The 25,498-nt window shown below is 31.4% G+C and overlaps 1 protein-coding gene across 4 annotated transcripts in view; it reads right to left on the bottom strand.

The window, feature by feature from the left end:
• Window positions 1-21,861, bottom strand: part of LOC149210047 (putative LRR receptor-like serine/threonine-protein kinase At1g67720) — a 117,568-nt gene extending 95,707 nt beyond the window's left edge. Inside the window, exons 1-15 of one of the 4 annotated variants that reach the window (XM_089396585.1) lie at window positions 21,597-21,859; window positions 20,932-21,466; window positions 20,214-20,674; window positions 20,000-20,126; window positions 19,840-19,911; window positions 19,004-19,072; window positions 18,846-18,917; window positions 18,690-18,761; window positions 18,319-18,548; window positions 17,911-18,128; window positions 17,520-17,646; window positions 17,361-17,429; window positions 16,769-16,958; window positions 16,404-16,536; window positions 15,806-16,306 (exon numbers count right to left, since the gene is read on the bottom strand). In XM_089396585.1, coding sequence (XP_089252711.1) covers window positions 16,007-16,306; window positions 16,404-16,536; window positions 16,769-16,958; window positions 17,361-17,429; window positions 17,520-17,646; window positions 17,911-18,128; window positions 18,319-18,548; window positions 18,690-18,761; window positions 18,846-18,917; window positions 19,004-19,072; window positions 19,840-19,911; window positions 20,000-20,126; window positions 20,214-20,674; window positions 20,932-21,466; window positions 21,597-21,690 — 2,769 coding nt within the window. In that variant the 5' untranslated portion in view covers window positions 21,691-21,859 and the 3' untranslated portion in view covers window positions 15,806-16,006. Of the gene's footprint in view, window positions 1-15,805; window positions 16,307-16,403; window positions 16,537-16,768; window positions 16,959-17,360; window positions 17,430-17,519; window positions 17,647-17,910; window positions 18,129-18,318; window positions 18,549-18,689; window positions 18,762-18,845; window positions 18,918-19,003; window positions 19,073-19,839; window positions 19,912-19,999; window positions 20,127-20,213; window positions 20,675-20,931; window positions 21,467-21,596 lie in introns of those variants that run through there. The other 3 variants (XM_089396583.1, XM_089396582.1, XM_089396584.1) reach the window with 3 other exon arrangements.
• Window positions 21,862-25,498: the final 3,637 nt, after the last annotated feature.

Genomic DNA, 25,498 nt, shown 5'->3' with positions numbered 1-25,498 from the left:
CAGGTATAACCCATTCGAAAATGGGTTGACCCATCCATTATTCTTCGTTCGTTGACAAAAAAAATTAAACCAAAATCTTATAAAGTGTACATTATGGAAAATAAATAATTTATTTATTTTAATTTAAAATTTTATTTTTTATTTTTTAAAATTTTAATTGGCTCATAGGGTTGGAGTCTTATTAGACAATCATTACTGTGCTACCTGATGGTATGGAATGCTATTGTCACATGTACAACATATACAGGTCATTTAAACAACATGCTCAGGTCATTTAAATATGATGAGACGTATATACAACTTGAGTATAACCCAGATGTGATATTTTGGTGGCATCACCGACCTACAAAAACTTGAGTATAACCAAGATGTGATATTTTGGTGGCATCACCGACCTACAAAAGTACGATTTTAGAGTTTTAATTGGTGAGAGTATCTTGGTTTTTTTCATGAGAGACTGATAATCCATGAATATATATCATCTAGAATTCTGGAGTGTAATGCGTTCTTTATTTTTTTTACAAATATGTGTTTTTAAATTCTTCTAAATTTACAATATCATATTAAATGTTTTAATATTCATTATATTGGAATGCATTTTATAATTTAATATATAGAAAATATTGTGTTAATGGTAATATATATTAATATGTAGAAAATATTGTGTTAATGGTTATATATATTTACTAATAAAGTTTTTAAAAATATATTTTTGGTTATTTAATTATATATACATTTTGATTGGGCCTAATGGTTAAGAGCATGTGTTTCCTCCTAAAAGGCCATATGGTCAAAACCAGAGGGCTAGAGTATGTATGCATTCGTTGACTTAGTAGTCAAACCGATGCTCGAAAGTGGGTCCTTTGTCCCACAAACAAGGGAGTCTCATACACCAACATGGTATCTGGCTTTGTCATAACAATACACCCCGTCACCATATATTATAAGCCTCATTCGCAATATGAATCATTATTTACATTTGAATAGTCAAATGGATCTTTTATATATATATATATATGAATCATTATTTACATTTGAATGGTCAAATGAAGAGATATATATATATATATATATATATATATATATATATATATATATATATATATATATATATAAGGTTATGATTTGTTTCTAAAAAATTATTTGTAATTTAACTAATAAAGATAAAATTATAATATGACAAATTGAATTCATTTGATTTTTTATTTTTCTTATTTTATTATTATTTTTAGTTAAGTCAACATCATGCTTTATTATTATTATTATTATTAATATAATGCTTCATTTTAATGATACTATAACATTTGTCCAATATTAAGTTGACATCTACATGTTTACATTCATTTGCAATCACTACAACATATCTCCCATATTGAGCCACCATTTTAATTTTTACACTCATTTAATGGCACTACAACATCTCCCCCATAGTGTCTCTCAACTTAATTAATTTGAAAGGGGTGTGTAGATTAGTACTATATTGTTATAATTCATTTTTTAAGTGAAGAAGTTTTCACTTTTAATTAATGAACCTTATGTATGTATGTTGGTTGTTTTGTATTTTGAAACATGCATGATATAGTTAAATTCTTTTAGATTTGATTGACTTTGTGTGTCGTTTCATTGATTTATTTTTTATAATAATTTAGAGATATCTATGTATACATTTTTGAGTATTTGGGGAAGGGGCTCCTCATTTTTCTTTTGAACGCTTGAGTCAATAGACATTCTAAAGTTAGAGATAGATTACTAATGACTCTTAACCAAAATTAAGCTTGATGGCCAATGTGTTGCACTTAGGCTATAAATTTTTAATTTGTCTATTTTGTTGCAACATAGTGTCTATTGTCACCATTAGCCCATTTTTATGATTTTCCTCCTCAGCATAAATTATTCCTATTGTAAATAAAATGGAAGTCTTATTATCTACAATAATTGCCTCTTGTCTTTGAACTACACATCGAATGCCTATAATCTCATACACAAAGGAAACCCTAGATGATTGTGATTTTCCATGCATTTCAAAATCCGAAGAGAACTATTCAAAACCCACCAATTCCAATACTCTTTCCAAAATCCTCTATTGATGTTGAGAACCACTCTAATTCAACCACCAACTTGATACAAAAAATGCAACGAAATAGGATGTAACTATATAATTAATGGAGCAACTAATCTCATATGTTTCCAAGGCTAATTAGAGATGCCTCCAAGTAAATACCATACACAAGGTAAGGAGACACAATTCCTATACAATGTTGAGCCAATAGAAGCCTCTAAAAAACCAACCACCTAGAATGAACACATAATACATTATCCCACATACACCTTAATAAAACCAAACTCAAAGGGTCACTCCGTTAAATCCGAAAGTGGTATAGGGGATATCTTCTTCACTTCAATTTGACGTGCTATTTGGATTAGTTAGTTAGTGGCATGCATCACTTTGGTTTATTCATTCTAAAAAATAATTAAGGAATTGGGGAGAAGGATACTTAAGGGTCTTCATTAACATTAACCATAACATTTTATCTTTGATTATTATTAAAATTAGAGTAACCATTTAACAAGGAAAATTTTAAGGATGGAAAATTTTCTTGAAGTTTCAAACATTGGCGAATCTCACTAATCCCTAATATGCAAATTATAAATGTTTATTGATATATTTGTAAAATTAATCAAATTTATAATTATTTTATATATAGTCTCTCTATAATGTTGGCGATTTTTAAGGTAAAATAATTTTATATTCTAAAATTTGGGCGAATCGTCTTTTATAAAATTGGAAATTGGCGAATCTTTTTTTTGGAAAAATCATGAAAAATTAGCCCATTGGGCGAACATTAGCCCCTAAAATTTTCCATGCCATTTAATTAAATGGCTCAAAAACACATATAGACATCAAAATACTTATCTTATAATATATCTAACATTGCCCAATTTAAATAAAAATAAAAATAACTTAACTCAATTATAACTTCATTATTATTAGTACTATTATTATTGATTCTAAAAAGGATTAATATATGATTTAAACATATATATGTACATTTTAACATACATGTAATGAGATATTTAATGATGTAGATTAATCTCACTTGGCATGAAGATTCCTAACCTATAAATAGACTTTGGTACAATACCATGGCTTGCTAATAGCACATGCTCCAAAATCCTTAACTTTGTTCATATGATATATGTTTTTTTAATTAACCAATTTAATTAAAAAGGAAGAAAGTGCTTAACTGTTTTTTCCATAGCACATACTTAAGAAACCTATAGCTCGTTTTATAGAACATTTCTTTAATTAATTAAATTAAAAGGGAAAAATGGTCATAACTATTTGGAGATAAATCTTAAATATCTTCAATTTTTTATTTTACATATTCAATATCTTAAAATTTTAATTGTTAATTTTTTCTTCAATATTTTTGACAAAATATGTGGGAAAAGATGCCTTAAAATGAAACGACCATTTCATTTATTAGTTAAATTAGACAAATATAGTTGTCATCGACTGGTTGAACTTTGTTAGCATATATTCTACAAAGTGAAATAACATTTCATTTATTAGTTAAATTAGACAAATATAGTTGTCATCGACTGGTTGAACTTTGTTAGCATATATTCTACAAAGTGAATTGACCATATATACCATCTATAGCATCTGTAGCCCTTGTTCAATTGTGGGAGCTGGTTCATACTTTTCAAAGTTCAATAATTAAACTAAGTTGCAAAAAAGGCCATCTATAGCATTTGTAGCCAGTGTTCAAATGTGGGAGTTGGTTCATAACTTTCAAATTTCAATAATTAAAGTAAGTTGCGGGGAACGCTAGCTATGCGGCATTATTAAGGATCGAGATCTCTACATTAAGACCAAACAATACTTTACTCGAAATAACTCCCCAAAAAGGTTTAGTATGAAAACTTATTAACTCATTTTTTAATCTACTCCCAAATAAAAAATAAGCTAATATTTATTAAAAAGAGATATTAATGTACCTCAATTAAATAATAATAATACCAACAGTTATAAATAAATTAATTCACTTATTAAAATTATTAAATATAATAAGCATGTCGTTGTGGTCCAACAGTTAGGTGGGGAGGTTTAGTCCCCATAATCTCGGGCAAGAATATGTACTCTTGAGAGCTATAGTCACCATTTCTTCAAGTGAAAAAAACCTACTTTGAGTTCACTCAGTCTTGGATATATAGTGATTGGGTGCTTTGTTAAGGCACTCCCTGATGTGAAGTCACTGGTTCAAGACACTTCTTGCTCTGGAGTCACCGGTTCAATTCCCTGCTCGGTTGATATTTTGGATATGATGAAGATGTAGTCCCAACAACCTTACAATTTTTTTATTATTAAATTTAGTAAATATTAATAGGCATCTATCCATAATAATCATCAAAATATACTCTCACTTTACCATGGAGATTCTTAATCTATAAATTGGCTTTGTTATAATACCATAGACCATTATCACGACTTATCAATGCAATAGACCCAAAAACCATAACTCACTTCATATATGACAGTTGTACTTATGAGATTTCTTTTAATTAAAGTACATAATTTCTACATTTGATTAGTGTATATTATTATGAATATTATAAAATATTCCATGGAGGATAAATCTCTACCATCTTTATAAATATTTTATAATAATTTCTGTAGGTTAGATCCCTACCATCCACCTAAAAATTATAGATAATTAAATTAAAATTTTAAAAGACATGTTCCAAAGAAAATTGGTATATTGATATAATTAATTTAATTACTAAGTATGAACAAACAAAAAAATGGATTTAATTATTATAAATATATATATGTTTTAGATAAATATAAAATAAAAATTTAGATATATTAATTTTAATAACATTTATTTGAGGGATAATAATTGTTGAACCCAAAATTGCCTCTTTTTGACAACCTTCTTATACTCCATTGTCCCCTTTTTGACCTTCATAACTCTAATTTTGGTATCAGTTTACAAGGTTTATGGAATAGCAGGTACATAATCATCTTCTATTTCTTAAATCTCATTTGTATTTATTATTTAACTCAATATTTACTTCAGCTATTGAATTACAACGATTATGAAGTTGATGTATGATTTTGCAGCTAAGTCTAAGGTTTGATGGGCTGCGAAGCTTCAGCCGAAGAACATGGCATATGAGCAGGTGGAAATTAGCTGGTACACTGATTTGTTCCTACCTTCATAACCTAGATTGATAAGGAAGGCACTGTAGCAGCTCAATCAAAACGAAATTCAACCACCAAAGAAGGCGAATCAAGCGAGGAACGGATTAATGAATGCATATATTCACCTCATGGTTTGCTTTGCTAATAGAAAATCATGAGGAAATCATGCTATTTTATCTTTTAATGTTAATTGTACTCATTGTCAATTAGCATCAAGACGTTATACTCTGAAACAATTATGCATAGGAGTTCTATAAATTTGTCTCTCGACATGACAACCATAGATTTGGATATTATTTCTAAATTATGTTCTTGCAATTAAAGATGTTATTTTCTTCCTCCGTTGTGCGACTTAATGCGTGGTTAATCATCTCATGAAGGCATAACATTGATGCCTACTTCTCGCAAGAGGGCCCCCTCAAGATAGTAAGGTTTTCTTTTATTTGTAATTAGTATTTTATTTTGTGTTTCCTGTAGGATTTTTTTAGTTCAATTAATAACTCAAGTTTTGATTTTTGAATGTAAGTTTAAGATTCTTTTCCAACAGGTTTATTTTAATCATTATATTGTTGAGTGAAGTGATATTTCCTATTCACATGGACATAGTATAAGTTGACATAGATCAATAGCATAACTTTACATTGCAATTGTATATATCAGATTTGTGTCTGCATAGTTAATCTTTGTTTTTGTCCAGAGTAGATCCATTTACATTGTTAAATTTCATTTTCAAGCAAGTGTGTGAGTGATCTCATTTTAAAGAAAGCATGTTTTTGATTTTATTTCAAGAAAAGTGTGTGTGTGAGATTTTATTTTTAACAAGTGCGAGGCAAGTGTGAAGTTTATTTCAAGAAGAGTGTGATCTTTCCTTTAAGCAAGAAAAATAGAATTGATTCCAATTTTATGAGTGATTTACTTACTTACATAGTTGTAGAGAAACATGTGCATTTATATATCTAAAATTAAGTTAGGAATTTTTTAAGTAATAAGGACTCCTAGCACAAACAACGTACATACATTTCATCAGTTTACTAGCCCTAGTTGATAATTCATGTAAGTAATTTAACACTAATTAAATTACCAAACAATAATCCTATGGTTTGAATTTTGGTTAGCTTTGTTGGGTATGGTTTTTAATATATCATGTAAAACTAAGGATTTTTTTAGGCAACGACACATCCTTGTGGTCCTTAATGCTAGGTATGACTAGCAATTGCCCCAAAAGGTGCAAAGTGACAACGATAGGAGTGTTAAAGTGAAAAAGTTGTACTTTGGTTTCTATTTTGGATATGGAGGCAGCGTGTGGTGAAAAAAATACAGATAGTAAGGCATGACACAATTAGGGCAAGGTTTTTCAACAATTTGTGCTCATGCATAGGATGTGAACAGTGGCCTTGCCTCGTAGCGCTTGCATTGGATATTTTGACAGATCATATGTGCATGCATTCAATAATAGGCTCTCTTGATGCATAATAATTGTTGTCTTTGACAACATAAATATTGCAACATGAGCTTGCTTAATTGAATAATAAGACCAAACAGGTATTCATGAATGAGACAAAGGACTCTTGTGCATGGTATCAAAGCACTAAATATTTCCAATACATTCAATTAATAAGAAAAAAGTTTAATTTTATGAAGTATATTTTAGAAAGCTTGGATTCTAGCATTTTTATTGCTTGTCAAGTCGGAATGCTTTCCAGATGAGTGGTTTCTTTCATAATGCACAGAGACAATGCCCCAAGGATAAATGATCTCCACTATTTTTCCATTACACAAAAGGCAGGGAGTTTTCCAAGGTCTCACACACTCACCTTCGAGAGTAATCCCCAAAGGTTCTTAGTTGAGCTCTAATATTAAGGATTAAAAATGAGCAAAAAATTAGCCATTGATCTTTGTTTTCCCTTGATTTTTTCTAGTTGATGCACAAAACTAAAAGTTGCTTGGGTTGTCTTGCTCTATGTTTAAATTAGCACCTTTCAATGCCTCTATCCATCTTGTGGTCAATCTATAATTCTTTTCATTTCCTTGATTCTGTGATTATACTTGGAAAAACCGATGTAAAACATATATGTTTTGCACAATATGATTGATATGAGTTATAAGAGAAAAATAGTCTCTCTTCATGCATACTAGGTGTTGTCTTATACAACATAATTGTTGCAGCATGAGCTTGTTTGATTGAATAATAAGATCAAAAATGTATTCATGACTGAGACAAAGGACTCTTGTGCATGGTATCAAAACACTAAAGATTATTTGTACATTCAATTGATAAGAAGCAAGTAATTTTTTTACAAAGTATACTTTTGAAAGTCTGGATTTTAGGATTTTGGTTGCTGGTCTAGTCACAATGCTTACATAACTAGGGTTTTCTTTCATAATGCACAAAGACAATGCCCCAAGGATAAATAATCTCCACTATTTTTCCTTAACACAAAAGCCAAGGAGTTTTCCAAGGTCTCACACATTCACCTTCCATTGTTTTCCCCAATGGTCACCTTCAAGAGTGTTCCCCAATGGTTTATCTGAAAGTTTCCGGTGTCTTTACCATGAAAATTGAAGATGTCCCAAACAAAGACAAGAACGTGAAATTACATGTATAATATTGAAGATGTACTTTTCAACTACACTCCATATTTTGTGAAATATAAACTATAAATATTAGACATTATTCCAATCTGCAGCATCATGGATCCATTCAACATGCCATTGATTTTAATCTACTATATGCTTCCATATAGGACAGGTACAACATTAACGACCTCTTTCTTCATGTGCCACTGAAGATAAACAATTGATCATCAAGAAACTAAGGAGGAACAAGTGGCTACAATGTCAAGAAAAGACAATGATATTGGATAGGGGAAAAATTGCAGCAAAGAATTTCATCATGCACCTTGATTTACTTCTTGAAGCATGTCAACCACCTTTTTCACGAATAGTTTACTTCGTAGGAAATTATTTTTTCGTAGCTCAGAACATCAATTATTAATTGTATTTACCCCAAGAACCATAAAATTTAGATATACTTAGATCATAGCATAGAATATTGCTGGAAGACACCATATTTGTACCCAAAAAATTGAATAAGAAAGGTGGGACAAAGTACCAATAGATGTTGATGAATATTTAGGCCCTTTGACTGCCTGCATTCTTCCCATCCTCAGATACTTCACAGCAAGAGGAAAAAGAAAAAAATATTTGAAACCTTGTACATGACCATACCCCATCCCATCTGATACCAAATCCCAATTATTTGCACCATTCTCCATGCCATCTAATAATAAATTAAAATTGTCGGCTCCAGTTTCCATCCTATCTAAAGCCAAATTCAAATCATGGCCTGTGACATAATTGTCCATACCATCTAATACCGCATAAAATATTTCAGATGCATTCTACTTTCCATCAAATATGACGTCGATATGAAACTTCACCCATTTTGACAATCATCTACTCTTCCAATACTAAAGTACCCGCTACTAGCCTTGACCAACACAACTACAACAAGCCCACCATTGTACAATTTAGCAAGGTTACTCAGTTCACACTTTTCCATCTCCTCTTGTGTCACGCCCCTACGCCTGCGGTAGTCTTTCAACCGCTTATAGCGAGGTGCGGCACCACCGAACACTTTCTTTTCACCAATACTTATGTTCGTGGACTATGCCTTAATTCACTTTCTCCTACTTAGTTTGTGTTTCGCAACCAAGTATTATTATGTTTATCCTTTATACCAATGAACACCCATACTCATTCATTATCAACAGCAATTATAAACAAGAAGACAATTGCACAGTATAAAGGGGAGGGGCAACTCCCTGCAATATGAGTCTGCCCGAATCAATATATTATATAATCATCACTTTTACAATGTACAAGCTAAATCTTGGGAAACCCCAAATTTACACTTAGTCAATTTTCACAACTTCGGCAAACTCGGTTGCCCAGCTCGTCGGCACCTCCGCACAGTCGCCACACGACTCTCCAACCCGTCGTTCACCTCGTCGCACGTCTTCGCCAGTTCACTCTTCGTTTGGTCGCAAACGCCCAAACCGTGTATCCTTGCACACACACAATCCCGCTTGCCAATTCTTGACAAACGCCCAAATTGTATACTATAGAATTCAGAAACGTGATGCAATAATCATGTGCACTATAGAATTCAGAAACGTGATGCAATAATCATGTGCACTATAGAATTCAGAAACATTAATCAAGTTGTAAAAAATGCAGAGTAGTGATTGATTTACATTGTAGAAATGTCCCATCATTCTGGCAAATGAAAAGCTCGACGAACTCTGAAGAGGCACAATCAGTAGGAACATTGTCTAAACCACGGAACATATCCCCATAATGTGATCGATTCAGAATATGTTAAATCTAATTTTATTTCAAATGGCAAACCATTTTTAATAATTCTTTCTGAAGCTAAAAGTTTAATGAAAAAAAAAAATGTCAAACAACAAATAGCTTAAAAAAGGGTATGGCGTTTCATTATAATGTATTGAATGTATAGTAATGATATATTAAAACTTGTGAGTAATGTGAAATTACTTATAACGTTTATGTATTTAGATATGTGTATATACATGTTGCATTTGTAATATAGTAAGAGTTTGTTTGTTTTAAGAAGATTTTAAGTGGTCAAAATCGCATGTAATCCACATCTAGTTATTGAGTTACGATTTATATATTACAAAGTATTTTAATAGAACTATCTATCACCATTTGTTCTATACTTTATGGATTTCTTTTAATATGATTTTGATACGTTAACATATACGAATAAATTATTCATTTAATATAAATGAATAAAATGAATATGATATTTAAAATATATAAAATATTAAGTAAAAGATTATTTTAAAATTGTAAATATAATTGCAACTTATTTTTTTTGGGGAGATTCTTACTATACTATGGGGTGATGAGAAAAAAGGAATGTTAGGTTAATTATTCAAAATTCAATGAAGGAATTTTTAATTAAGTAATTGGAAAAATAAAATTGTTAGGAATTATTTTAAAAATTAATAAATTATAATAAATTAGATTAATTAATTTTTAAGATTAATAAATTAATAAGTTATAATAAGTTAGATTAATTTAATAATCATCAAAAAGAATATTTCTATTAATATTATTAAATAGAAAGAAAATTATTATTTAAAAGGAAAAAAAGGCACAAGGTACATTTAAATTAAAATTAGACAAACTATGATGAAAAGAAATTTTAAAAGAAAATTAAATTTAAAAGAATTGAAAAGAAAGGCTCATGACCAAAAAAATATATAAATGAGTGAATTCAAGTCTAGATAAGATATAGGGGAGATTGTTTTGAAAAAATGTTTTTTTTGAAAAAACATAAAATAAATAAATAAGAAAAACTAGAAAAAAAGAGAAAGGAACAAGAAAATAAAAGGTTGAGAAACATCAAGATTATAAAAAGGAGCATGGCCAATGATTTTTGCTTTGTCAAAGTATATAATTTGTATGCTTCTTCAGACAAGTTTAAAAGTAACTACCAATTTGGCTTATATAAGATTTTGTATACCAATACCGGTTTCTTAAACTCCAAGACCCGATACGGATTTGATCAATCTTCGACACATTTGAATAATCACTTTAAAGTTTTGTAGTGCTTGATCCTTCTCTTTACCGATGATTTATTGCTTCTAGACCTTGATGATGAGTGAAGTGTTCACCGGAAGCTTAGGATGTTTCATCTCTTCATAACACAATTATCTCTAGGAACTACTCCTAGAATTTATGGTGCTCCTAAAGTCCATAAACCTAACATACCTCTCAGACCTATAGTCAATACCATAGGTTCCCCTACTTACCTTCTGGTGAAATACTTGGCCAAAAAACTTAGGCCCCTGTCTGGTAAAACCCCTTCTTATATTAAAGACTCCTCTTCTTTTGTTCAATGGATTAATAACATAGAAATGAAGGACGAGGATCTCATGGTTAGCTTTGATATTGTATCTCTTTATACTATGATTCCTATTGATGAAGCTATTAATATCATGAGCAACATCACTGATAAAGAAACTGTGGATCTACTGGAGCTTTTCTTAAAATCCTCTTACTTCAGTTTCAGAGGTCAAATTTATGAACAAACCCATGGTGTGGCTATGCTCTCCCCTCTATCCCCCATAGTTGCCAACATCTTTATGGAGCACTTCGAATAGAAGGCTCTTAGGTCATTTCCATACACCCCTAAAGAATGGAAAAGGTTTGTCGATGACATATTTTCCAAGTGAAGTCATGGAAAAGAAAGACTTGACCTATTCCTCAATCACTTAAATAGCCTTTATGAACATATAAAATTCACTATTGAAATTGAAAATAACAACCAGCTTCCCTTTTTGGATATCCTTATAGCTAAAACATAAGGGTCAGTTGGTTTCCAAGTCTATAGAAATAAAACCCATACAAAACAATATCTACATGCAAATTCTCATCACCACCCTAAACAGAAGATTGGTATCATAAGGACCTTAACCACTAGGGCGGCTAGAATATCTGATCCTGACGATTTAAAGGATGAACTCAACCATCTTCACAAAGTGTATGAACTAAATGGATATAATAGGAATACCATTAAGAAAGCCATGCACCTATCCCTAAACAAGAATAATAATGATATCAAAGATCAAAATTTATCAACTCCTAAGGTCTCCCTTCTGTACATAAAAGGCACCACTGACAAAATTACTAAAATTCTTAATAAACACAACATTATTGTAGCCTTCACCCCTACCAACACTATCAGACAATTATTCAACTCAGTCAAAGATCCCATAAACCCTAACCTTCAAAAAGGCGTTTATGTTATTCCTTGCTCATGCGGAAAGGAATACATAGGTGAAATAGGTAGGTCTCTTAACATCAGAATTAAAGAACACACTGCCGACTTAAGAAGAGAAAGGACCTCAAAATCGGCCTTAGCAGAACATGTTCACTCTTCGTCTCATTACATTTGCATGGAAGAAGTCAAACTAGTTATAAAAGAATACCACTATCTTAAAAGGAAAATCAAAGAAGCCATTGAAATAGAAAAAAGGAAGAACAACTTGAACCGAGACGATGGATTAAAACTAAGCAATACCTAGAAACCTTTACTTGAAATCTTAAGGAATCAATAATTAACTCATATCCCTTATAATAATTTAATCCCTCCTCTCTCATTAACAATTAATAAAATGAAATAAAATACAAAACAACAAGCAAAAATTATCTAACATCCTCCTTAAAAAATCATAAAACTAAAACAATTATAAACATATAGATAAATAACTGATTATCTCATAAATAATCATTTGATAATATTAAAATAAAACTCGAACCATAATTTATTAATTATAATATTATAGTAACATATGAATTTAAATTAGCCTTTATAACTGAAGTTAAAATAATTAGAAATTAACACCAGAATTTATATATTAAAAGTATAGTGAATTATCTCACCAAATATTTAAGGGTTTACATTCTATATAAGACACTCCATTTAGGAACATAAAATTAAGAATTATTAATAAAAATGAAACAAATAAATAGATGTATATAAAAAAAAAATTAATTAAACAAATTAAATAACTAAATAAAAAATTAATAAATAAAGTAATTAATTAAATAAAGAATAAATAATAAAAATAATTAATTAATCAATTTTTTAATTAATTAATTAATTAAAAAATTAATTTATTAATTTATTATTTTGTCTAATTAATATAAAAAATAATTAAACAAATTAATTAATTAATTTAACAAGTTAATTAATTAGATAACAAACAATTAATAAATTAATTAATAAAATAACTAAATTAACAAACTAAACTGATAATGGTCGACCAAATTTTTTATATCATTTATTTCATAACCTATATATACACTCTGAAATATAGCTCATGGATACATCATTAATATCTTCAAAATATCTATTGACGAATCCCCTAATGATGGACTCACTTGGTAGTCCCAAACATTGGGTTCATAAAACTCTATAATAGGTCATTCCTCCTCTATCTAAAACTACTCCTAGTTTTAATGTTCTATGTGATCATTGACTCCTTTTATATAAGGGAGAAACCAGAGCCGGAAGGGGAAGGATGGACTCTTTTTTTCTAAAAAATTCATATTTATTTATAAAATAAAACATAGATTTAGCAAATAAGGAGATCCACCCCAAATTGATTGAGTCTAATTAATAAAAATCAATAAATGAAATATATAGAGGAGAAATGACTTTATTTATGCAAAAATTGTTGCAAGTGATGCTACAACCAAGGAGAATATTCTAGATTCATATATATATATTATAATTTTCAATCCAACGTATTATTATTTTTGTTATTATTATTATTTCACAATATTTATCTCAACATTCGTAGAAAATGAACTTGTTGATAAAAATTGAACTCTAGTGAATAGAAAAACAACATTTCTTCCAACTACATAAACAAAACATATCCATATATATATAGACCATGACATTTTTTTGGTGTGATGAATTAAAAACTAAAATATTTTACATATTTAATGTATAATTATCCATATAGATAATTTAATTTAAAATATTTATAACTTTCAAATAAATTATAATTTGTTAAAAAATTAATCAAGCCTAAGAGACATCCAAAGAAAAAGAATTCCTTTCCCCAGTTAATTTAGACTATTTATGAATCATACAAAGAAACAGAAACCATGATTTGAGATGAAATAACATTAACTATATATATATATATATACATACATATATATACATATATATATATATATATAATGAATATCTTCTTACAATTAATAAATATAACATATATTGGTGTATATCTTTTTACTCACCAATTCTATATAAGAAAATCTAAAAACTATTTAAAACAACCATGGAAGGTGATGAAAAGTGTAATTAATAATTCCATTATGGATATTTTGTTCAAAAATAATGGGCTTCTTATCCAAAAATATAAGGGTACACCCAAATTGTTCAAAGATAATGGGCTTCTTATCGAAAAATATAAAGGTAAGCCCAAAAATGTAGTATTTCAACATGTCTAAAAACAATTAACCTTTATATTTTTAAGTAATCTTTTAGAAAATAGATTTTTATATAATGCTTTACAAAATACAATGAAATTAAGGACAAAACTGTGAAAAAGTTCACATAACTATTTTAACATAAATTAATTTTAACATTTGTTTACTATATTATATATTTTTTTAAATTTTATAGGTATAAATACATTCTTGTTTTCATTAAAATTTTAATCAATAATTACAAATTATTCTCAAAAATTATTAAGGTTGATATTAAATTTATATCAATATCAAATATATTTCCCACGATCAACTTTCCCGCTGTGCACATATAAATTATTCGTGCTTTCGTCTCCAAAATATTATGTCCATTCACTACTTGACTTGACACTGTCCTGAAATGAGAAATCCATTATTTTATACGCAAACAGGTGCATCACCTTTTCTACCTGTCTATGGAATAGGGAATGAAATCGGGCCCGGGAGACCGAGTGGCAGGCCCACCTGCTCAACGAACAAACCCCCACTTGCACTGCGTCAATGTGTTTGAGATCTGCAATGCCTACGATGTGCAGCGAAAGAAAGTGGAAATCTGTGTTTTTTTCTTTTTTAATTGAAAAAATGTTTCTATAGAGTAGCTTTTAGGTATATAGAGTTTTTTAAGGATTGGACCACAAAATTTATAAGGTTTAATTTTTTTCATCTTATCAGATCACATTTATTTATATGAACTAAATTTTCAAACCTAACTATTAAATCTATATCTATTTGTATAAATTAATTGTCAGTCAATTTTAAATTATATTATATAAATAATATTACTCTTAAACATATATATTTTTTATTTAAGATTAGACCACAAAATTTAGTCCACAAAATCTGTAGGGCCAAATTTCCCTAGGTGATTCTTAAATCACATCCATTTATATAACGCCGCTATTTTTATTTGGAGTTATCTATAATGCGACTTTTTGAAGATTCTGGTGACAGAATCAGGCGGAAGAAATTGAGGTCAAATCTTGATTTCTTGCAGTTAAAATGGTTTTTTAACTGCATATTTTGATTCAGCACCCTGAAAAACCCCTTGGACGCTTTCATTGTGCAGAAACTAGCTATTAAACTTGCGATTCCAATAAATTCCTTCCGGATTTCGACCGAAAAATCCCCCAGAAAGACTTTCAAAAAGTCGCGTTATAGACTATTTCATTTTTTTTTCTCTCTCATCATCACGCGACGTATTGTATCGTGTTATATCAGCCCATGTCAGTCCTCATTAATATTGCTATAAGATCTAAAATAAAAACCACCTATAAACAATAATAATCAAATCAATCTGTTAAACCATTAAATTTTATAAGCGTGAGTGGTCAAGTCAATCAGTTAAACAATATAAACAATAAACCATTAAATTTTATAAGCGTGAGTGGTCAAGTCAATCAGTTAAACAATATAAACAATAGTAATCAAATCAATCCGTTAAACAATTAAATTTTATAAGCGTGAGTGGTCAAGTCAATCAGTTAAACAACTAAATTTAACTACTAAATTGTTGTTTGTGAAAAAGTAATTTAACTACTAAATTTACAAAACATACTCTACGAATTATAACATAATGCAAAATAGAATTCAGAAAATTAATCAAATTCAAAACTGAGTTACATAATAGAAGAGTCCCCTGGATTTGACATTCAATCCACATCCACTTCTTCGCGAACTGATCTTCTTCCTGCTTTTGAAATGTTGGAGGTGTTATCAAATGTTGAAGGTGCTATCGCTCCACTCCATTCCCTTGCCTTTACTCAAATCCCCCTCTTCGATGCAAATCTCCTCTGAAATGGAAGCCTTATTCTCAATTTTCAGAGCCTTCTTCAGCTCTTCCACTACGTCACTCACGCTCGGCCTGGAAGACGGTTCAGCCTTAACACATCTCATGGCTACTTTGGCGACACGAGTGATGGATTTCATTTTGTAACCTTCACTACCCAACCTCTTGTCTATAATTTCTGTTATAATACACGCATTTTTATCCATCTCCAATAGATATGGTGTCACCTGTAAATATAAAAAAAAAAAAAAATTCACTGTTACCTTGTAGAAAATATTTATATTTATATTTAGACGTTGGATGATTTGCGAGAAGATTTCTTACCCATCTTATGATGTTTACATCTTCTTCAGCTAAGGTCAGATCTATGGGTTTTCTACCGCATATGATCTCCAACAAAACCACTCCAAAACTATACACATCACTCTTCTCTGTCAACATTTGAGTGTTGTAATACCTGTGAAAGTGTTCCCCTCATAAACTTAGTTTTAATCAAAGTACAGTGGAAATAAAACTTGAGATTGGCTGTTCTCTTGAAAAATAATTGAAAGCGCGGCAGAAAATTTACATATACTCAAAGTAGTGAATTGAATTCATATACATAAAGAATATCCGAAGTAGTGAATTGAATTCATTAACATAAGAATATTGCAGAGAGAATAAGTGAAGTTATTTGGGTTAAGATGTACTCTGGATCCAGGTATCCAAACGTTCCTTTCACTGCAGTGGTAACATGAGTAGCCTTCTCATCGGTCGTCATCCTTGAAAGACCAAAATCGGCCAATTTTCCATTCATATTGCTGTCTAAAAGTATGTTGGCTGTTTTGATCTCCCTGTGAATTATCTTAGGAGTGGAGCCCATGTGCAGATATTCCAGACCTTGACATAGAAATCCGAGATCAATTGAATAAGATTTAGTTATATATAGGATTAGTCTAATTTATCTACGAAATGATTTTTTTCATGATTATTTTTTAGTTAATTTTAATCAAAATCCAATTTTATTTTAAAAACTTAAATTTAAATTATTTTAACTTAATTTTAAATTTTTTAATTACACTACACCCTTTTCTATATATAAATAAATAAATTGAGTTTAAATTCAATTCATCTCAATGTTAATTTAAAAAACATTTATTTATCTATAAAATACTAACACTAAAATTGTGATCAGCTTAGATTAAAGTTTTATAAAACAGTTTTAATCTCCATAAATATAGCTTCTACCCTTAATAATACTCATAATTTATATTATCACTATTATTTTACTCTTAGACTTACCATGCGCTGCATCCAAAACTATTTTGAGCCTTATTTTCCAATTTAGTTTTGAATTTCCTGCCTTCACACCTGTGAAAAGAATACAAGTCAAATGCAGGTAGGTTACTTTGGCTATTCTATCCACTGAAACAAAAATATCATCAAGCCATATGAATTTACCATAAAGGTGGTCCCTTAGGGACCCTTCTGACATGTGCTCGTAGATAAGCATAACCTTTCTCGATTGGTTACAATATCCCAGCAAAGATACCAAGTTTCTATGATTGATTTTAGAAAGAAGATCAACCTGTTCATGGCATACATATAATTTATAGTCATGCAGTCAAGTATAAATTGTATGAATGTTTAAATATAAAATTTGAGTCTTTTCTTATGGTCACAGAGTAAAGTTAACAATGGGAACGCTTGGATTTACACTTTATATCAACTCAAGTATAAAATTTAACTAAAAATCCAACCCTTTTTTTTGACATTTGGCTAACAATTTTGATGAATCAATACACTTCCAAACAGAACACAGCAAAACCTGTAAATTGAGCTTATATTTTACCTCATTCAAGAACTCTTCAACTCCTTGGTGGGAGGAGGAGGAAAGCACTTTTACAGCAATATATTTCCCTTCGGGCAACTCACCAAAGAACACCGATCCAAATCCTCCTTGTCCGATCTTTGTACTGAAGCCTTTTGTTGCAGCAATCATTTCATCTAAAGTGAAAGCGCGGGACTTTGTTGGATTTGGCACAATAATCATTGAGGACTCTGCAATCTCTTCATATAGTTTAAAGTTAATATTTTACTAGGGCAAAACTCATTTGTTATATAAATGAAAATTTGAAATTTTTACACAAAATTTAAAAGTCGTATTTATACCAAGTCTGTTAATGAAATAAAATCATAATGATTTCTCATCTATAAGATACATTTCCATTATATAGCATAATAATCTTCTAATATTGACCTTGGTACAAGAAAGGCTTCGTGTCTGTTTTCACCAATCTGTTGTTGTTTGTAACCCCTTCTTCCTTTCGCCTCAGTTTGAAATACACAACAATAACTGCTATCAACGCTACAGTGACGATTAGAATTCCACTGAGTGTTGTTCCAAGGACCACCTTCGACATATTATTTTTTGATTTCTTTGGAGTACATTCCCTCTTATCCATACGTAGGTAGCGGTTTCCAGAATAACTGAAACATAATGAACGTAATGCAGGAAGATGATGAGAATTTGAGCTATTCATGAGCACTATGTGGCATTTCTATTTAAAATATGAAAAAATCATGACCCGGAAAATATCTTGAAAGGGAATTTGTGTGGAAATATAATACTTGAATTTCAACGAACAATGGAGGAAAAGATTGGCAGGAATTGCACCGCTGAAATTGTTGTTCTCTATATTCCTGTAATAAAAAATAAACACTTCAGTACAGATATTATAAACTGATTTTATTTAGCATTGAACAAGAAATGGGAGTGAGACTTGCAACTCTTTAAGATTTTTCAGTTCAGATAGCCACTCTGGGACACTACCGCTCAGGTTGTTGTTTTGGAGATATCTGCATAGCAATTAATGTAAAATTTTCTGTCAAATTTAAGGAATGGGGAATGCAAAATGAATATAATAAATTGAAAAAAAACTTACAGCCTCTCCAGCATGGTTAAATTGGATAAATCTGGCAAAGTTCCAATTATATGATTATTCTCCAGTGACCTGTTGATTTCAGCATCAACATTGAATATGTTTAAGGCCTGATATAATATATAATAGTCAAAGATACGAAACATTTCAATTTTGTTCTTCCTCTGTAAATTGTTGGAAATAATAATTACTCCAGCATGGAGTGCAGTCCAGATTTAGAGTGTCAGTTGAGCTCAGTGTGAGTTAAGTCGAGTATTAGCAGTTTGAGTTCACCTTATATTTGGAAAGGTTGAATTTAGTAAATGCGTCTATGAAATTATTTTAGCTGAATCTCTAGTAGGAAAAGGTTTAAATACCATTCACCTGGTTCATTATAATGATCAAAAAGTTTTGTGTGATCAATTAAAGAGCTGTAACACATATGGTTTGTGTGTTAATTATTGTGTTTCTTCTCTTTGTTTTTCCAACAAATTGATATGTTGCAGCTTCTATGATTTGTATGTGTTAATTATGGTGTTTCTCCTCTTTATTTTTCCAACAAATTGGTATCAACAAATTGGTATCGGATCGAGAGATCTAAAAAACCAATAAAATTAATTAATTAATTAATTAAAATTCTAATATGAAAATATACAATTTTTTTTACGGAACCTCATTAAAAATTACATATTACCGAATTAATAATCTCCTGAAAACTTCATTCTATGGACATTCCATAACCAACCAAAGTGAAGGAACAAGCATTGATGCTATAATCTAGATTGGGTTTTGTTGTACATATCTTTTCAGGATTTTTCACACAGGGTTACACATAAAAGAACAGTCAAAATTCTGCTTACAGATTAACTAAGGCAGTCAATTGCCCAATACTGCTAAGCATCGATCCTGCAAGATTCCTGCCTGACAAATTGCTGGCAACAAGAAGATTATGGTGAGCTCATACAATTTTAACGAAAAGTTTGGTCAATTTTATGAATTCAAATGGAAGAGTGAGCTTACATTTCAGATATTCTTATAGGCGAAGAACTGTTATCACAGCCAATACCCTTCCACGGGAACAAATAACAAGGATCGGAAATCCAATCTTTGATGTCAAAATCTATTTTGATAGAGTGAAGAGCGTCAACTGCAGTTAAACAAGTAGTGGGTTAAGAATTGAATGAAGAGACATAATTTTGTAATTTCAGTACGAGAAGTTTAGTAAGGCACTTACTATCTTGAGAATACGTTGCCTCATCCGTGTCATATAGCCAATGATACTCGAAGGCGTTTAGTATCGGACCAAGGGTAGATTTAGGGGCCTTCACGATGTTAAAGGAATATATTTGATAGGGGACGAATGTCAGCTCAAGGGTGGAATAATTAGGCGCGAGAGTAATGATTTCTGACCTTGTTTCACCATTAATCTCCACGTAGAAAGATCTCGATTCAGAGGTGTTGAGCTTCTTGATCTCTGCAAAATACAACAGCAGTAATGATCTGGTACCGTAAGGGGAAGATGTAATATTGATGTCCCTGCTGTTTCCAAGCCACGCTGTTTGCATGACAGCGGTGGGAGGAAGGTCTTTGGTATTGTGCGTTGAAATGGCCTCTTGCGAAATTACAACATCTGACGTAGTTGCAGCATCTAAATATTTATTGGTCCAGATGCGGTCGAATTTGTCTTGAGGATATCTGCGTAATTAACCAGAAAAAGAAAGTATTCAGCTCAATACTTGACAAAAGCAGGCGTAGGATTAATCTATCTATCTATCAGCATATTCAATACTTGACATAAGCAGTATTGATAAAAATTGAATTTTTTGACATAGTGCCAGTCCCAAGGCGTAGGATTAATCTATCTATCTATCAGCATATTCTATATAAGGCGTTGTTTAGGTTCTGGCATACCTCTTTAGGTTTAGGAGATTGTAAATGTATAAATTTCATACCTAATAGGAGATTCTCCACCGACATCATATGTTCCTGGCCACAACATTGTTCCTGGCTTAGCTTCTCCATACATGCCATCTTGGAAGGTTCTCAACTCAATGGCAGAAATAAATGGATCGTCAGACTCCGAGGTCCTGATCAAGCAAACGCAGAGCACAGTGCCAGAACTAACAAATATTCTTTCATTATAATGTGCATCTTCATCCCGGGTTGTTCTCTGTACCACAGCCAACAAATCGGGCGTCTCAATAGAGAAAGAAAAGCTTGGCAATTCTGTGAATCCATTGTAATTTCCAACAGCAAACCATAATCTGAGGAGGTACGGCACATTAGGGGACACAGGCAGCTGATAGCAAGACTTGTTGAGGGGTTTTGGGAATAAACGCAGGTGGTGCAAGTAAGAACCGTAGGCTCCCTGAGAGGCGTTCCCTATGTCGGCTGTCTCGCCGACGTCTATGTAAGGAGCATCAGTGACCCATGTTATATTATCTTCAGTGTAATTCGTTCTCCCTCCGCAACTAATACTCAGAAATCCTGCCACACCACCAGTAACTTAGGAAATCAAAACATAATGTCTGCAACAAGATATCAAGTGAGGATCTAAAGCGCTGAAAAACCGAATCTAAAGCGCAGAAATACACTCATCAGCTGTTGGATCGCATACCTGGTTGAGCGCTAATGACAGGCAATAAACATAACAGCACGCCCACTGGCGCCATATTCCAGCAACCCCTTTTGTCATGGTGAATTTTACCCATTGTTCCACAAGTTTTTTATACAGTGCTCCCGCGTTCTCCTGAAACGATTTTGGTGTTATTTACGCAATGTTGCGTATTGTAAATCGCGTGCAATATTAAAAGTTTATTTCACTGGGCTAGCAGACACACCGGAGCTGAAATGAATATTACATTCACTTTAGCAAGGTCGGCAGAAAATAATTGCAATGACTTTTACTTAAATAGAATATTTTACAATGATATCGATGATCAAGAATTGTGAAGTTTGAAAGAGGTGGTTTTTTGTTGGAAATATTGATGTCAACAACCGCTTGACAAATACCGTGTTTGTGCAGTGAAGATCAGCAAACCCATTACTATGTAAAATGGTCCATGTTGAGTATTAATTATTCATTATGTTGAGATAAATATGGATGTAAAAGTCATTTGTAATGTTGGGAAGTCCTGAAAACCAGTTTTACGAACAATTACTCAGCAATCCCAGTGAAGGATAAATCTCAGTAAGTCTTTTGTGTTTTACTTGGTGTTGGGATGTGGTTCTAAACCTTCATGAGTAGATCTACCCCAACCATTTGCTTTTACTCTTGTTTTTCTCTGAGTGAATTCTATGTTTTATTAAGCCTCTGTGTAGTTGCCATATCTTTGCCGCAATTGAAGTTGATTTTATGTTTTATTAAGCCTCTGTGTAGTTGCCATATCCTTGCCGCAATTGAAGTTGATTTTTCCGCAAGGGATTTTTTGAGTAAGACTCCTCTTCTTTGCCCTAGTAAATTTCTAACATGGTATCAGAGCTTTAAACTCTGTTAATGTAAAATCAATTGTTGTTTTTACTAGCAGTTAAAATTGTTTTGAGCGCACATTGTTTTTTTTAGCATATTTACTAGCAGGTAAATTTTTTTTTTCACACTCAAAAAAGGCAACATCAAGCACAAGCTTCACTAATATTTTTTCACACTCAGAAATGTCAACATCAAGCACAACCTTCACTAATCCTTAGATACCTCAGTTTAATGACTAAAATTATGATTACTGGGCTATTACAATGAAGGCCCTGCTTTTGTCTCAAAACATTTGGGATTTGGTGGAGAATGGTTTTCAAAACCAACAAATGGAGCAACATACAATGCCTTGTAGAAAGGGATTTGTTGAGGGGAAATAGGAAGAAGGATGCAAAGGCCCTCTTCTACATTTTTCAAGCAGTTCATGAAAGTATTTTCTCAAGGGTTGCAGCAACAACGAAGTCCAAGAAAGAATGGGATACCCTCCAGACAACTTACCAAAGCATGGAAAAAGTAAAAACAACAAAGCTACAAATGTTGAGAAGAGACTTTGAAACACTTTGTATGAAAGAGTCTGAGAATGTAGACTTGTTTTTTACACATTTAATTGGGCTGGTTACTCAAATCAGGTCTCATGGTGAGACACTTGAAGAAAGGAGAATAGTTGAGAAAGTTTTGAGAAGTCTGCAAACAAGGTTTGATGCCATTGTTGTGGCCATAGAAGAGACAAAGAATCTCTCACAGTTCTCAGTGGATGAGCTTCATGTATCACTGATTTCTCATGAACATAGACTGAATAGAGCAACAAGCTCCTCATTGGAGCATGCCTTCAAGACACAAGTTTCATTTGGTCAAGGTAGAGGTAGAGGAAGATCATATGGTAGAGGAAGAGGAAGAAGCTCACGCAGAGGTTGAAAAAGCAACCCTTCAAGCTCAAGTGGAAGGGGCAGCAATCAAAATCCAATTCAAGGCCCAAGCCAAAATCAAGCGCAAGGTCAGATCATGAAAATGAATGTAGAAAGGCGCAATATGACATTAGTACCAAACCAAGTGTAAATTTCAAAAAAGAAAATCAGAACCATGATAACATGTTTTTAGCTTGTAATTTAGCACAAGAAAAACAAAGTGATATATGGTATCTAGATTCAGGGTGTAGCAACCACATGTCAGGGAACATAGAAACGTTTTCCAATCTAGATGAAAGTGTGAAATCTGAAGTGACATTAGGGACTGATAAAGTCTCTGTGATGGGAAAATGAAGATTTAATACCCTAAAAAAGAAGGGGGAGAAGAAGTACATTTCAGATGTTTACTTTGTCCCCGGTCTGAAGCATAACCTCACAAGCATTGGACAACTCATGCAAAAGGGCTACAATGTCTTCTTCAAAAATGATGTGTGCACAATTTTGGATAGACCTCCAAGTAGACAGCTATTTGCAAAGGTTTAGATGACAAACAATAGAATGTTTCCCTTAAAGATAAGATAAAATTTGAAAGAAGAAGGTGCACAAGCACAACTATCAATGAACTCACAAGAGGATGGAAGAAAAGATGTAGTTGTCATACAAGTAAACTTTCAAGCAATGGTCAAAGACGAAAATTGGTTATGGCATTTGAGATTTGGACATCTCAACTTTGGAGGTTTGAATTTGCTGCATAGGAAAGGCATGGTGAATGGGTTGCCACTCATAGAAAAATTGGACAGCGTATGTGAAGGATGTATTAATAATTATATCATTAATAATTATGTGAATGTATTCTATCATTCATCTAATAATTATTAATAATTAAATTAAAAATTAAAAAACCTTATTTAAAAAAATCAATATTAATATAATTAATTTAATTACTAAATATAAACCAGCAAAAAAATTAAAAATAAAAATTTAGATATATTAATTTTAATAGAAATTATTTGAAGGATAATAATCCTATGGTTTGAATTTTGGTTAGCTTTGTTGGGTGTTGTTTTTAATCTATCAGGGAAAACTAAGGAATTTTTTGGGCAATGACACATCCTTGTCATCCTTAATGATAAGTATAATTATGAATTATTATATCTTTTATTTATTACTTATTTTATAATTTTAAAAAATTCAAATATATTAATTAATTTTTGTATTAAAATTTTAAAGATATAAATATATTTAATATTTTAGGAAATGAAAGTTAGGAAGTAATTTAAATTAAAATTTAAGATTTTAATTTTTTGATGATGATGATGATGGTGGTTAACGTCCATTGAGACCAAACTTTGGTCTATCGGACCTAAAGAAACGAATTATTTAGTTTTGATTTAAGATTTTATTCCTATGGTCAAAAAGCTTGGAGAGAAGCCTCTCGAGCTCACTGTAATTTTGACAACGCAAAACGCTAGGAAGGTCAGTTTTGCAACAAGGATTTTGAAACTGAGATCTAATGTGGTTATATGCAGTGCACTATAAGAGGAAGTGATTTTCATCCTCAATGTTCGTATTCTCACAAAGATGACAGAACCTTTCCATCCATTGTGTTTTAGGAATTTCCCAACGACACGTTTCACTATGGATCTCATGAGAGTTCGTTCTAATCTTGGCTATATTAATTTTCTTCTTTGAGCTAGTTAAACCAAAGATATACTTTTGATCTTCTAGGGTGGGGTTGATGACCTCCTTATAATATATTAATTTTCTTTTAGTTGCTAAATCTTTCTAACACCACATTTTTCCTTTGAACTTAGAAGTAACAATATTTTTAAGGTTATTAATGTTTTGCAATGCAACATTCTTTTCGATCTCCCAATGGTTTAACTAGGCCCTGGTGTCTTTATACCAACCTCTTTTGAGCCTTAGCTGGTTTTGGCTGGAATATAAAGCTATCTTAGGAAGTCTATGGTCTCATATGTTATTGAGTTTGTGCTTGTACAACAGAAGCCTAGTCATAGCTAGGCTCTCAATAGGGGAAAGACCCACTTCTATAAGGAGAATAGGATAGGGTGTGTTGCTTTTAATTTTGAGGTTATACTTTATAAAACACTTATGGATTTGCTCAATATTTCTCCAGGATTCTGT

Source organism: Pinus tabuliformis, chromosome 1_2, assembly GCF_031772625.1.
Source record: "Pinus tabuliformis cultivar Carrire ecotype Pingquan chromosome 1_2, CPIR1, whole genome shotgun sequence".
Lineage (NCBI taxonomy): Eukaryota > Viridiplantae > Streptophyta > Pinopsida > Pinales > Pinaceae > Pinus > Pinus tabuliformis.
This window is presented reverse-complemented; position numbering and strand designations above follow the sequence as displayed.